The sequence below is a fragment of the Haliotis rubra genome, unplaced genomic scaffold (genome assembly GCF_003918875.1).
Source record: "Haliotis rubra isolate DU_JTF1 unplaced genomic scaffold, ASM391887v1 Scf90, whole genome shotgun sequence".
Lineage (NCBI taxonomy): Eukaryota > Metazoa > Mollusca > Gastropoda > Lepetellida > Haliotidae > Haliotis > Haliotis rubra.
Genome location: NW_025767635.1, coordinates 1,167,869 through 1,183,740, shown reverse-complemented (window position 1 = coordinate 1,183,740; position 15,872 = coordinate 1,167,869). Strand labels below are relative to the sequence as shown.

Sequence of the window (15,872 nt, the reverse complement as noted above, 5' to 3'; positions counted from 1 at the left end):
ATAAGTATAAAATATCAATTTTACTCAAAAAATTACATATTTAAACATTGTGTGGAATCCCTTGTAAAAAGGGGTCAAAGAGCATACTATGTTCTCTCTTCTAACTTGTTTGGAGATGATTTAGATCCAACAGTCTGCTGCAAAATTTTCAAGGCAATTGTTGCAACTGTTGTTCTGTATAACAGTGAAGTATGGGGAATTGATTTTGTTCTGCTGAGACATATATATTCTTTCCCACCTGAAAAATTACAAACGAAATTCTGTAAACGTACTCTGGGAGTTTCTCAGCAAACGCATAACTGGGCATGCAGAGCAGAGCTTGGTTTGTTTCGCCTATTATTCAGAGTAGATAAATCCATTGTTCAATTCTACAGTCATATTTTACAATCTCCAAATACTATTTTAAAACAAGGCTTTTAATGAATCAATAAAGATTGCCGTACACTAAATTAGATGGTACTATAAACTCAGTTGCCTCTTAGATAAGTTTAACATCAAGGAAAGTAATCTTACTTCCTCCTCTATACTGAAGGACCTCCAATTGAAATTTACAGACATGTTCCACTCATCTCTTCAAGATAATCCAAACACATTAAATTCAAGGAACAAACTTAGAAAATATAGAAAATTTAAATCTGAAATCAACTTTGAACCATACCTGCAACACTGCAAGATAATAAAACACTGTATCCACTTCACAAAACTAAGACTGAGTGATCACAGACTAAAAATTGAACTGGGTAGGAGAACAAGACCACCTACACCTTTGGAGGACCGTCTGTGTGATAAATGCTCTGTCCTTGAGGATGAAGAACACCATTTCATGTGTTGCACTAAATATTCAGATGCAAGAAAGTCCTTATTTAACTCCCTTTCCTCTAAAATTAATAACTTTCTCAGACTTACAAACACTGAAAAATTTAACCTCCTTTTTAGAAATAATGATCCAAATAGTATAGAAATTATTTGCTACCACATGTACAACTTTAAACAAATATAGAAGATCTGATTGTCCTAGGCCATTATTATTATTATTATTACACATCTGTATTATTATATGTTTTGTTGCTCATCATATATATGTGATTCATTACATATCTTATTTATGTTTATAGAATATTGTCACTGTTTCTGTATGAAAGTTTGCACAATAAATATTTGTTTTGATTTGATTTGATTTAACCAGGAAGTCCATACTGTGGAGCTTATGCAGTACCAGGCAAGGGACTGCACATCATTCACAAAGTGTCTACAGTAGGTCCTGTGTTGACATAAAGGGGTCACAGACTTAACCTTACTGCTGTATGTTAAGCCTTATCTTCAAGTAGGCATTTACACATGTGCAATGGCCGTAGTAAGAATAGGTATAAGTAGAAGGGATATGATTTCAGTAGTCAATTGTTCGCCAATTACTGTCATCAATCCGGTGTTAATAATGAACGGTCAATACCGATCCGGGGCTAGTCTGTCTCACAGTCCCTCAACTGCATTATTTCCCTTCCGCCCAGCCCTTTCTGCAATGCTAAAGCCCTAAATGAAGCAAGTCTAGATTTCCACAGGTTCTGAATCTCACATCTCACTGGGGCTCCTTTTCAATTTGAATGGAATTATTTGTTTCTATCAAAATTATATATGTTCAGAGACTGAAGCGTGAGTCTTTCCCTGGGCTGAGAGGATCAGAAATCCAGCAAGAGCTTTAACAATCTTCATTTTCATTAAGTAGGCTATGTCATTATGCTACAGGTAGCTTCTAGGTATTCCACACTTGCTTCCTGAACTATTCCACATAGGAAAAACACTTGGCTTCTGTTCTGCTTAATCGTAAATGGTGGCGGCAGGATTTAATTCCAGCACTGGACAGCGTTCACTGACACCCCAAAAGGCTGACCATTTACTGGACCCTTTACAGTGTTGACGATGCTACCATAACCATTTTAAATCTCACTCATAACTGTCTAGAATGAAGAAGTTCCTGTCAGGATTCTTTATGCTGACTTCTCCTCCTCGTTGAACACCATAACAGCCACATCTACTAATACTGAGTACTAATGTCAAAATGATCTCATATGTCGGTGAAAAGTAATCTTATTGAATGGATACAATCCTTCATGATTGGCAGGCCTCACTTTGTCACTACAAACGACCCACGCTCTACCATTCCTGCCTTGTGAACAGCAGTCTGTAATATCAGTAGTTCTCCAGACGCCAGAAGATTTTAAACAACAGTTCCTATTTTCTTTTCAGTGAATTTTACCTGTAACCTTCAGGATGCCGATATCTAGAACATTTATCTCAGCAAGTAACAGAGCTATTAACAATAACTAGTTACTTTTTAGAAATAGTTTTGTGTTGATTATTAATGTCATTTTAGTTCTTGACCTTCTACCTTTTTTGTGCTAGACTTTTCACTACATACTTAATCTTAACTTGCTTCTCTTTCATCCCAGCCCAAATCCAAGCTTTTAGTAGTAATATATTTTTATTTAGTTGCACAATTGTGTCTTAAAATATTTGTAGTTCTATTCTTGACTTGTACTGTTACATATTTTTAGACATTCTTTGTGCTATTGAGGATGAAAATTTGTAGTAGTAGTAGTAGCATAGATCCAGAAATTTTCAAGGGGTGGGTGGGTGGGGTTCAGGGGTACTAACCCCACCCTGGCTCCACCATTGCAAAACATTAACTTTAATGTGGTCTTTAGTCAATTTTCTTTTTGAGGGGGGCGGGGGGCTCAGCTCGGCTCAGCATCCGCCACTGAGTAGTAGTAATTTTCTGGGGTGGGGTATGGAGCCTGCAGATTGGTCTGTGTGCTGTAGTGAGACACTGTGTTGAGACGTCTGCTGGAGTGTGGGGTATGGGGTATGGAGTATGTGCATGTACCAAGTAAATCAGGACTTCCTAGTTGAGGACTGAGGATAAATAAAGGCAGTGAAGGGACCTCCATTTTTGTCCAGGACAGTTGTGTGTTCTGCAGGAAAGTGTCTATTCATGCCGATTGCAGTAGGTGTAATGGTATTTGCTTATGTGATATGTTAGTCATATAGGTTCAATGCTTTAGAAATCCTCCCCAAGACACCATGATCACACACTTGTTATACAAGCAAGGAAAGGTGAAAGACTGATCCCCATTTCATTGTGCAAATGTACACAGTATATGAATCAGTTTCCAAAGTTAATTTTATGTTGAACTAAATGGAGGTGTTGTGTTTCGGGGTAGTTCTTCAGCTTTCACACACGTTGCTAGCACAGCATGTACACTTACATCAGCTTACCACTTTGACATTAAAGAGATGCCTTAATCGTCTTGATGATTCACAGAAATATATACCAAAATGTATTGATTAAAATTTTCATCCAGTTCCAGTTTCACCATGTTCAGAGAAATTTTGCCCAACTTCAATGTCACAGGTATTTGGCTCATGGGCAGCAGCTATTTCACACAAACCATTGTAACAGTGTACTAACTGTTGTGTAACACGAACTAAATGGCATTGGAATCACAACTGGTTTCACTAAAGTATTTTAGAAAGTTTCACTTGATGCTGTTGAACTGGAGCTTGAAAGGGCTTTGTACAGTACTGCAAAAAAAGCAGGGGTTGAAAAATACCATTGCCTGACACCCTCGTCGAGTGGTATTCTCCGGTCGATCAAGTTAAACTTTACTGAAAACTACTGAAATGTTTTGATATATGATACACCACACCAAGTTGTTCACTGGTCTCCCTCCATGTTTGTTTATGTTCCCTGAGCCCGAAGCCCCCATGGGCCCCGAGGGACCAGTGAACAACGTATTTATCTTACCGAATACCTCAATGGTAATTTTGAACTGTTTGAAGCACGGGTATGGGATCATAGTATGGAGTACCAGACAACAAGAAAAACAAATTTAGAGTTATCTCCATTCCATCGATTTGCATTCATAAAACATTGGTAATTTCCATACATGGTTCAATGTTATTCGAGATAAAGAATTACTACTACGAAGTACCAAATGAGTTCGGCATTCCCAGCAGGGTACATAGAAAATGTTACTCACTTGTAAGAAGGGTACATTGAAAATAATAGAACTCAACCAATCAGAAAATGACATACATGTGTGAGGCAAGCTAAAGGTTGATGTACCCTCTATGGAATAAGGATTACCAGAGTTAGGCAATTACCCAATACCGACACCAGCCCAAACACTACTAACACGATGTACCAAATGAATTCCCACAGTTCGGCAATCCCAGTGGGTAACACAGAAATGTTATCGCTTGTAAACGACATAGATTGATTGGCTCAGCCAAATCAGAAAACAACATTTATGTGTGAGGTGAACTAATATGTCATATCACTTCCCATCATATCCAATCATATCACGTCACATGACGTCAAATCCCATCATATCCCATCACATCAATTGGGTTTATTTGGACATTGGTTGATTGAAGTATGTCATTTTACTGGAGTGGTCAGTCAGTGTGCCCACGCCTGGGTATACTCAGTGGAATCAACACACTCTGTCAGGCTCGAAGTTTTACTTTCCGTGTTTTTTTTTCATGTTTTATTACAAGAAATATATATACTGAGGGGAAAAAATAAGGGATCACATGAAAGCACAAGTGTTCCTTTATTTTTTTCCTGGTTTCTTCTCAAGCGTTGTATCGCATGGCTTGTGAAGAAACCTGGAAACCACTTGTGCTTTCATGTGATCCCTTATTTTATTCCCTCAGTATATATAAAATTCTCCAGTCTTGTTTCCTCACAGTCATCTTCATGCAACCATTGCCCTGACTCGGAGAACACAAACTTGTCCTACTTGCATCACTGGATTGTCTGGTCTTGTTTCCACACGGGTATCTTCATGCAACCACTGCCCTGACTCGGAGAACACAAACTTGTCCTACTTGCATCACTGGATTGTCTGGTCTTGCCTGGAGAACACAAACCTGTCCTACTTGGTATCTTCATGCAACCACTGCCCTGATTTGGAGAACACAAACTTGTCCTACTTGCATCACTGGATTGTCTGGTCTTGTTTCCACACGGGTATCTTCATGCAACCACTGCCATGACCCGGAGAACACAAACCTGTCCTACTTGCATCACTGGATTGTCTGGTCTTGTTTCCACACGGGTATCTTCATGCAACCACTGCCATGACCACGGATTGACACAAACTTGTCCTACTTGCATCACTGGATTGTCTGGTCTTGTTTCCACACAGGTATCTTCATGCAACCACTGCCATGACTCGGAGAACACAAACCTGTCCTACTTGCATCACTGGATTGTCTGGTCTTGTTTCCACACAATCATCTTCATGCAACCACTACCATGACTCGGAGAACACAAACTTGTCCTACTTGCATCACTGGATTGTCTGGTCTTGTTTCCACACAGGTATCTTCATGCAACCACTGCCATGACTCGGAGAACACAAACCTGTCCTACTTGCATCACTGGATTGTCTGGTCTTGTTTCCACACAGTCATCTTCATGCAACCACTACCATGACTCAGAGAACACAAACTTGTCCTACTTGCATCACTGGATTGTCTGGTCTTGTTTCCACACAGGTATCTTCATGCAACCACTGCCATGACTCGGAGAACACAAACCTGTCCTACTTGCATCACTGGATTGTCTGGTCTTGTTTCCACACAGGTATCTTCATGCAACCACTGCCATGACTCGGAGAACACAAACCTGTCCTACTTGCATCACTGGATTGTCTGGTCTTGTTTCCACACAGGTATCTTCATGCAACCACTGCCCTGACTCGGAGTACACAAACTTGTCCTGCTTGCATCACTGGATTGTCTGGTCTTGTTTCCACACAGGTATCTTCATGCAACCACTGCCCTAACCACTGCCATGGAGAACACAAACTTGTCCTACTTGCATCACTGGATTGTCTGGTCCTGTTTCCACTGCTTCATGCAGCCACTGCCCTGACTCGGAGAACACAAACTTGTCCTACTTGCATCACTGGATTGTCTGGTCCTGTTTCCACACAGGTATCTTCATGCAGCCACTGCCCTGACTCGGAGAACACAAACTTGTCCTACTTGCATCACTGGATTGTCTGGTCTTGTTTCCACACAGGTATCTTCATGCAACCACTGCCATGACTCGGAGAACACAAACTTGTCCTACTTGCATCACTGGATTGTCTGGTCTTGTTTCCACACAGGTATCTTCATGCAACCACTGCCATGGCTCGGAGAACACAAACTTGTCCTACTTGCATCACTGGATTGTCTGGTCTTGTTTCCACACAGTCATCTTCATGCAACCACTGCCATGACTCGGAGAACACAAACTTGTCCTGCTTGCATCACTGGATTGTCTGGTCTTGACTCGATTATTTGCAGCCCATCGTCATCTAAGAAACAAACAAATAAATCCGACTTGCAGTTCCCGGAATGAGAATATACCGTAGTTGTAGGTCCACCACTTTCTAGCTTACAAGACCCAGGAGAGCCTGTGTTCCGCATGAGCTGATAACAATTGCCTGAGTACATGTGAAATATGTCGGACATACTTGATGATATATTGTTAAACAAGCAGTTGAGGTGTTGTGTCAAGGTCGTGTCACTTCCTGTGGTTAAGATAAGGGGTCCTCACAGGCCACAATGATGAAGAAGAAACAATTCGTGGATGGATAACTGACTTTCATGGGGAGTTGACACGTCTCCTCATAGAAGACATTACAATTGCAACGATTAAATGTTTGATTGAATGCTCATATCATGTGAATGGGGTATTTCCTAGATGTTTCATGCATTGAATAAGCTTTACTCTGGATCCAGTTGTTTGGGTATTTTTGAATAAATGAGTAGAAAGTTTTAGAATACTTAAGTTTAAAGTGTTGTTGATAAGTTTTATTTCATGTCTCAAAAGCTCACAACAACGCTAAGTGCTTTTGAATTTCTGCATGTGAGCCATGCTGCTCTGTTGTTCTGCTGCATGGCCTAGGAACTTCCACAGAGACAGCGATACCTTTGTCAGGTCCAACAGTAAATGTGCTAAACACCATTGTCAACAGCTACATGCTGAGTCAACAGGGCAGCATACATGCCGGCTGCATGTCACACAGTGTTTGCCCCTGCCCTCTAAACTTGATGCCACCAGAGATGTTTAAACATCTCCACACAACACAGACCCCAAGATGAATATTCTGTTGATTTTCGCCGTTCCTTATATGATTAAAATCTGTCAGCTTCTGCTGCATTGACACTGTTACAGCCTCTATTTTAATGTCTAAGTTGGATGTTATGTTCAGTAGGCGGCAGATTTTGTCATTGGCAAAACATCAGATGTTTATTTGCATGAATCCACAATGCCCTGTTAAATATTTCAAACTGAGTTTTGAAGCTTAAGATAAAATAACAAACTGCTAAGTCACTAGATTGCCAGGCATTTATTGGCAACTTGAATTGTCCTTAGGGTCGTGTTGCCCGAGCAGCCTTGTTGCGAAAGTATCACCTGTGGTTGATTATATACAGGCTATAGCAGGTGAGTAGTGTGAACTGGAGTTTGGTGGACATACTAGGGTGAGGGTTGGAGAAGGAGTATATTAGGGGTAGTGGTGGAGCATGTGGCGTGAGTGGAATATGTAGGGTCAGTGGTTGGTGGGGGCTAAGAAGTGGGCGTGTTGGAGTGGGTTGGTGAGTGAGTGTTGGGGTAGGGTTTGGTGAGTGAGTGTTGGGGTAGGGTTTGGTGAGTGAGTGTTGGGGTAGGGTTAGGTGAGTGAGTGTTGGGGTAGGGTTTGGTGAGTGAGTGTTGGGGTAGGGTTTGGTGAGTGAGTGTTGGGGTAGGGTTTGGTGAGTGAGTGTTGGGGTAGGGTAGGGTTTGGTGAGTAAGTGTTGGGGTAGGGTAGGGTTTGGTGAGTGAGTGTTGGGGTAGGGTTTGGTGAGTGAGTGTTGGGGTAGGGTAGGGTTTGGTAAGTGAGTGTTGGGGTAGGGTAGGGTTTGGTGAGTGAGTGTTGGGATAGGGTTTGGTGAGTGAGTGTTGGGGTAGGGTAGGGTTTGGTGAGTGAGTGTTGGGGTAGGGTAGGGTTTGGTGAGTAAGTGTTGGGGTAGGGTAGGGTTTGGTGAGTGAGTGTTGGGGTAGGGTAGGGTTTGGTGAGTAAGTGTTGGGGTAGGGTTTGGTGAGTAAGTGTTGGGGTAGGGTAGGGTTTGGTGAGTGAGTGTTAGGGTAGGGTAGGGTTTGGTGAGAGTAAGTGTTGGGGTAGGGTTTGGTGAGTGAGAGTGTTGGGGTAGGGTGTGAGTGTGTGTTGGTGTGTTGGACTTAGTGAGTAGGAGTGTTGGGGTAGGGAGGAAATGTGGGTGGGGGTGAAGTGCAGGGATTGGTTAGTGAGTGTGTGGGTAGGAATTAGAAGTGTTGTGGTCAGTGAGTGAGAGAGTGTTGGGGGTGTTGGGGTAGGGGGCCTTGTGGATGTGTTGGGGTTAGTGAGTGAGAGTGTTGGGGTAGGGTGGGCGTGTGTGTGGGTGGTGCAGTGTTGGGGTAAGGTGTGTGTTGGGGTAGGACTGGGCGTGTAGGATTAGGGGTTGGGTGAGTGGCGTGTCAGTGTAGGGTTGGGTGAGTGGTATGGTTGTACTTGTAGGGGTGGGTGAGTGAGAGTGGGGGTATGGGTGGGTGAGTGAGTGGGGGGGTTAGTGAAAGTGTGGGGGTAGGGGTTAGTGAGTGGGGGTGGGTGAGTATGGGGGTTAGTGAGTGAGAGTGTGGGTGTAGGGGTGGATGAGAGGGGGTAGTGGTGGCTGAGTGTAGTTAGGTAAAAGTGAAGGGTTGTCACAGCTTTATATGTTACTGTCATATGTGTTAATTTAATGAGGGTTGGGGCAGGTAAGTATGCTTTGGTCAACTCTTCCCATGTCCCAGTAAAGGAGGATGTTGGGCTGGGTCCCACGCTAGTATAAATATACCTGGGGTGGGACTTTCTGTAGATTAGCATGCTTTCTCATATGTCAAAGTTTCTGACACCCAAATAGGAGAGTGTAGTTCGAAAGCTGATATAATTATGTCAGTATGTTGACATGTTAAACTGAAAACTAGGATGCAGTAAATCATGCATGATTAAACCCTTTAAGTTAATGGTTTCTAAGCTTGTACCTTGCCTCTGTATTACCTATTGTGTTGTTACATGCAGGGATTATGTGGCTGTGTGCTGGTGATCCTTTCACTGTTTCCTGGTTTGGATCTTGTGATGTTTCTGTGACATGCTGATTGTTCGGGTACTCATTCAAAGGAAGTGATATCACATGACAATATCTTGTGACCATGAATCTTTGTTTGAGATCAGAAAACAATCATCCGATGCAGTGTTTAAAGTCCCTGTGTTGTACCCAACTTGATAACCATGAGATAACCATATTGAGCCTGTGAGTCAATATGAAAAATAATTCCCACTGATGTCCTCATATCACACTGTCTGCTTTTGTAACCAACTTGATAACCATGAGATAACCATGTTGAACCTGTGAGTCAATATGAAAAATAATTCCCGCTGATGTCCTCATATCACACTGTCTGCTTTTGGAAAAATCTTGCTTATAATATGTCTGATCTCATAGCTTATCTTTCTTTTTATTAACTTTATCCAAATGTATATTCTGTATTGTCTACACAAATTGTAAATTACCTATTGCATGTTTCATCCCAAAGTTGTGTTGAGAAAACTACCCCTCAACAGCATCCTGCCATTCAGGTCCTGCCTTGATCACTGAACTTGATTATTTACAGACCATCGCAATAGATCTGGAATATTGCTGTGTACAGCGGTAGACAAGAAACAAAGTTTGTGATCTATGAGTTCTTCTCTAGTCTGTTGGAGGAGATTATCCAGCAACTAATTTTAGCGCTTTGGTTTCAGCTCCCTCGAGGCTCGGCACAGGCTGTGATGGGAAACCTTTTACGTATTCTTCTCAACAATGAACCTCCTGCCAAAGCACAGGACATCTTCGTGGACTTTGAGAGTGAGTACTCACATCCTACCTATCTTAGACAAGGACAGTCAACTGTCAACCTCGTTGTCAACCTCAGACATTGTTCCTGTGGTGTAGCTGTGTTGTTCCTGTGGTGTAGCTGTGGTGCATCTGTGTTGTTCCTGTGGTGTGGTGTAGCTGTGTTGTTCCTGTGGTGTAGCTGTGTTTTTCCTGTGGTGTTCCTGTGGTGTATTAGTTTGTTCCTGTGATGTATTAGTACTGTTCCTGTGGTATAGTTGTGGTGTTCCTGTTTTGTACCTGTGGTATATGAGTGGTGTTCCTGTGGTGTATCTGTGGTATATTAGTGGTGTTCCTGTGGTGTATCTGTGGTATATTAGTGGTGTTCCTGTGGTGTATCTGTGGTATAGTAGTGGTGTTCCTGTGGTGTATCTGTGGTGTAGTAGTGGTGTTCCTGTGGTGTATCTGTGGTATATTAGTGGTGTTCCTGTGGTGTATCTGTGGTATAGTAGTGGTGTTCCTGTGGTGTATTAGTACTGTTCCTGTGGTATATTAGTGGTGTATCTGTGGTATATTAGTGGTGTTCCTGTGGTGTATCTGTGGTATAGTAGTGGTGTTCCTGTGGTGTACCTGTGGTGTATTAGTTTGTTCCTGTTGTGTATTAGTACTGTTCCTGTGGTATATTAGTGGTGTTCCTGTGGTGTAGCTGTGGTATATTAGTGGTGTATCTGTGGTATAGTAGTGGTGTTCCTGTGGTGTACCTGTTGTGTATTAGTTTGTTCCTGTGATGTATTAGTACTGTTCCTGTGGTATATTAGTACTGTTCCTGTGGTGTAGCTGGGGTATATTAGTGGTGTTCCTGTGGTATATTAGTTTGTTCCTGTTGTGTATTAGTACTGTTCCTGTGGTATATTAGTGGTGTTCCTGTGATGTAGCTGTGGTGTTCCTGTGGTGTATTAGTGGTGTTCCTGTGGTGTAGCTGTGGTGTTCCTGTGGTATATTAGTGGTGTTCCTGTGGTGTAGCTGTGGTGTTCCTGTGGTATATTAGTTTGTTCCTGTTGTGTATTAGTACTGTTCCTGTGGTATAGTAGTGGTGTTCCTGTGGTGTAGCTGTGGTATATTAGTGGTGTTCCTGTGGTGTTACTGTGGTGTATTAGTTTGTTCCTGTGGTGTATTAGTTTGTTCCTGTTGTGTATTAGTACTGTTCCTGTGGTATAGTAGTGGTGTTCCTGTTTTGTAGCTGTGGTGTATCTGTGGTATATTAGTGGTGTTCCTGTGGTGTAGCTGTGGTGTTCCTGTGGTATATTAGTTTGTTCCTGTTGTGTATTAGTACTGTTCCTGTGGTATAGTAGTGGTGTTCCTGTTTTGTAGCTGTGGTGTATCTGTGGTATATTAGTGGTGTTCCTGTGGTGTAGCTCTGGTGTTACTGTGGTGTATTAGTTTGTTCCTGTTGTGTATTAGTACTGTTCCTGTGGTATAGTAGTGGTGTTCCTGTGGTGTAGCTGTGGTATATTAGTGGTGTTCCTGTGGTGTTACTGTGGTGTATTAGTTTGTTCCTGTTGTGTATTAGTACTGTTCCTGTGGTGTAGTAGTGGTGTTCCTGTGGTGTAGCTGTGGTGTTTCTGTGGTATATTAGTAGTGTAGCGGTGGTGTATCTGTGGTTTAGTAGTGGTGTTCCTGTGATGTAGCTGTGGTGTTCCTGTGATGTAGCTGTGGTATATTAGTGGTGTTCCTGTGGTGTATTAGTACTGTTCCTGTGGTATAGTTGTGGTGTTCCTGTTTTGTATCTGTGTTATATTAGTGGTGTTCCTGTTTTGTATCTGTGTTATATTAGTGGTGTTCCTGTTGTGTAGCTGTGGTGTTCCTGTTGTGTAGCTGTGGTGTTCCTGTTGTGTAGCTGTGGTGTTCCTGTGCTGTATTAGTACTGTTCCTGGTGGCGGTGGGTAGCCTAGTGGTTAAAGCGTTGGCTCATCACGCTGAAGACCCGGGTTCAAATCCCCACATGGTTACAATGTGTGAAGCCCATTTCTGGTGTCCCCAGCCCTGATGTTGCTGAAATATTGCTAAAAGCAGCGTGAAACCAAACTCAGTCAGTCAGTCAGTACTGTTCCTGTGGCATAGCTGTGTTGTTCCTGTTGTGTGCGATTGTATTTATATTTTCCTCTGACCTGTACCCTCAGACACAGAGCCGACACCCCAGGAGCGACCTGTGTACAGCATGGTTGATGCCGTCCTCAAAGTGTCCCATGAGATCACCAAGGAGTTACGGAAATACACAGGAGCCACAGAAGAAATAAGACAGGTACGTAGGGAATGAATATCTTCTCCTGGACAACCCTGGTACTGTAGGGAATGAATACCTTCTCCTGGACAACCCTGGTACGTAGGGAATGAATATCTTCTCCTGGACAACCCTGGTACGTAGGGAATGAATATCTTCTCCTGGACAACCCTGGTATGTAGGGAATTAATATCTTCTCCTGGACAACCCTGGTACGTAGGGAATGAATATCTTCTCCTGGACAACCCTGGTGCATCGTGAGGGAAATGAATATCTTCTCCTGGACAACCCTGGTGCGTGGGGAATGGGGTAATGAATACCTTCTCCTGGACAACCCTGGTGCGTATGTAGGGAATGAATATCTTCTCCTGGACAACCCTGGTGCGTAGGGAATGAATATCTTCTCCTGGACAACCCTGGTATGTAGGGAATGAATATCTTCTCCTGGGGAATGAATGAATGAATATCTTCTCCTGGACAACCCTGGTGCGTGAGGGAAATGAATATCTTCTCCTGGACAACCCTGGTGAGGGATGAATCCTTCTCCTGGACAACCCTGGTGCGTGTAGGAATTAATATCTTCTCCTGGACAACCCTGAGTGCGTGGGAATGAATATCTTCTCCTGGACAACCCTGGTGCGTAGGGAATGAATATCTTCTCCTGGACAACCCTGGTGCGTGTAGGGAATGAATATCTTCTCCTGGACAACCCTGGTATGTGGGAATGAATACCTTCTCCTGGACAACCCCCTGGTGCATTAGGGAATGAATACCTTCTCCTGGACAACCCTGGTAATGAGGGAATGAATACCTTCTCCTGGACAACCCTGGTATCGTAGGGAATGAATATCTTCTCCTGGACAACCCTGGGAATGAATACCTTCTCCTGGACAACTAGTGCTGGTACATAGGGAATGAATACCTTCTCCTGGACAACCCTGGTGCGTGAGGGAATTAATATCTTCTCCTGGACAACCCTGGAGTGCGTAGGGGAATTGATATCATCTCCTTGACAACCCTGGTACGTAGGGAATGAATATCTTCTCTGGACAACCCTGGTGCATGAGGGAATTAATATCTTCTCCTGGACAACCCTGGTGCGTAGGGAATGAATACCTTCTCCTGGACAACCCTGGTGCGTGGGGAATGAATACCTTCTCCTGGACAACCCACAGGTGCATTAGGGAATGAATACCTTCTCCTGGACAACCCTGGTGCGTGGGGAATGAATACCTTCTCCTGGACAACCCTGGTACATAGGGAATGAATACCTTCTCCTGGACAACCCTGGTGCATGTAGGGAATGAATATCTTCTCCTGGACAACCCTGGTACATGTAGGGAATGAATATCTTCTCCTGGACAACCCTGGTACGTAGGGAATGAATATCTTCTCCTGGACAACCCTGGTATGTAGGGAATGAATATCTTCTCCTGGACAACCCTGGTACGTAGGGAATGAATACCTTCTCCTGGACAACCCTGGTACGTAGGGAATGAATACCTTCTCCTGGACAACCCTGGTATGTAGGGAATGAATACCTTCTCCTGGACAACCCTGGTACGTAGGGAATGAATACCTTCTCCTGGACAACCCTGGTACGTGGGAATGAATCCTGGACCTTCTCCTGGACAGCCCTGTGCGTGAGGGAATGAATACCTTCTCCTGGACAACCCTGGTGCATAGGGAATGAATACCTTCTCCTGGACAACCCTGGTGCGTAGGGAATGAATAAGCTTCTCCTGGACAACCCTGAGTGCGTGAGGGAATGAATACCTTCTCCTGGACAACCCTGGTATGCATTAGGGAATGAATACCTTCTCCTGGACAACCCCTGGTATGTAGGGAATGAATACCTTCTCCTGGACAACCCTGGTGCAGTAGGGAATGAATATCTTCTCCTGGACAACCCTGGTGCGTAGGGAATGAATACCTTCTCCTGGACAACAACCCTGAGTGCGTGGGGAATGAATACCTTCTCCTGGACAACCCTGGTATGTAGGGAATGAATAACTTCTCCTGGACAACCCTGGTATGTAGGGAATGAATACCTTCTCCTGGACAACCCTGGTGCACGTGAGGAATGAATACCTTCTCCCTGGACAACCCTAGTGCATCTCCTGGAATGAATAAGCCTTCTCCTGGGACAACCCCTGGTATGTAGGGAATGAATACCTTCTCCTGGACAACCCTGGTATGTAGGGAATGAATACCTTCTCCTGGACAACCCTGGTACGTAGGGAATGAATACCTTCTCCTGGACAACCCTGGTACTGTAGGGAATGAATAACTTCTCCTGGACAACCCTGGTATGTAGGGAATGAATACCTTCTCCTGGACAACCCTGGTATGTAGGGAATGAATACCTTCTCCTGGACAACCCTGGTACGTAGGGAATGAATACCTTCTCCTGGACAACCCTGGTACGTAGGGAATGAATACCTTCTCCTGGACAACCCTGGTGCGTTCTCCTGGAGGGAATGAATAGCTTCTCCTGGACAACCCTGGTGCGTAGGGAATGAATACCTTCTCCTGGACAACCCTGGTACGTAGGGAATGAATACCTTCTCCTGGACAACCCTGGTACGTAGGGAATGAATACCTTCTCCTGGACAACCCTGGTACGTAGGGAATGAATACCTTCTCCTGGACAACCCTGGTATGCGTAGGGAATGAATACCTTCTCCTGGACAACCCTGGTACGTAGGGAATGAATACCTTCTCCTGGACAACCCTGGTATGTAGGGAATGAATATCTTCTCCTGGACAACCCTGGTACGTAGGGAATGAATAGCTTCAGAGAGTCTCGTTGGGGGAAGTGATGATAGACTGTCTGGATGGGGGAAGTAATGGTAGACTGTGTCTGGATGGGGGTAGTGATGGTAGACTGTGTCTGGATGGGGGAAGTGATGGTAGACTGTCTGGATGGGGTTAGTGACGGTAGAGACTGTGTCTGGATGGGGGTAGTGATGGTAGACTGTGTCTGGATGAGGGTAGTGATGGTAGACTGTGTCTGGATGGGGGTAGTGATGGTAGACTGTGTCTGGATCGGGGGTGGTAGTGATGGTAGACTGTGTCTGGATGGGGAGTAGTAATGATGGACTGTGTCTTGATGGGGAAAGTGATGGTAGACTGTGTCTTGATGGGGGTAGTGATGGTAGACTGTGTCTGGATGGGGAAGTGATGGTAGACTGTGTCTGGATGGGGAAGTGATGGTAGACTGTGTCTGGATGAGGGTAGTGATGGTAGACTGTGTCTCGATGGGGGGTAGTGATGGTAGACTGTCTCTATGGGGGAGTAGTGATGGTAGACTGTGTCTGGATGGGGTAGTGATGGTAGACTGTGTCTCTGATGGGAAAGTGATGGTAGACTGTGTCTGTCTGGATGGGGAAGTGATGGTAGACTGTGTCTGGATGGGGTGAGTAGATGGTAGACTGTGTCTGGATGGGGTAGTGATGGTAGACTGTGTCTGGATGGGGAAGTGATGGTAGACTGTGTCTGGATGGGGGTAGTGATGGTAGACTGTGTCTGGATGGGGGAAGTGATGGTAGACTGTGTCTGGATGGGGGTAGTGATGGTAGACTGTGTCTGGATGGGGAGTAGTGATGGTAGACTGTGTCTGGATGGGGGAAGTGATGGTAGACTGTGTCTGGATGGGGGT

At 44.1% G+C, this 15,872-nt stretch overlaps 1 protein-coding gene across 1 annotated transcript in view; it reads left to right on the top strand.

Moving 5' to 3' along the window:
* The window catches only part of LOC124263969 (CYFIP-related Rac1 interactor B-like), a 57,850-nt gene that overhangs the window by 20,352 nt on the left and 21,626 nt on the right, over positions 1-15,872 (top strand). Inside the window, exons 2-3 of the mRNA XM_046698699.1 lie at positions 9,861-9,963; positions 12,111-12,232. Coding sequence (XP_046554655.1) covers positions 9,888-9,963; positions 12,111-12,232 — 198 coding nt within the window. The 5' untranslated portion in view covers positions 9,861-9,887. The remainder of the gene's footprint in view (positions 1-9,860; positions 9,964-12,110; positions 12,233-15,872) is intronic.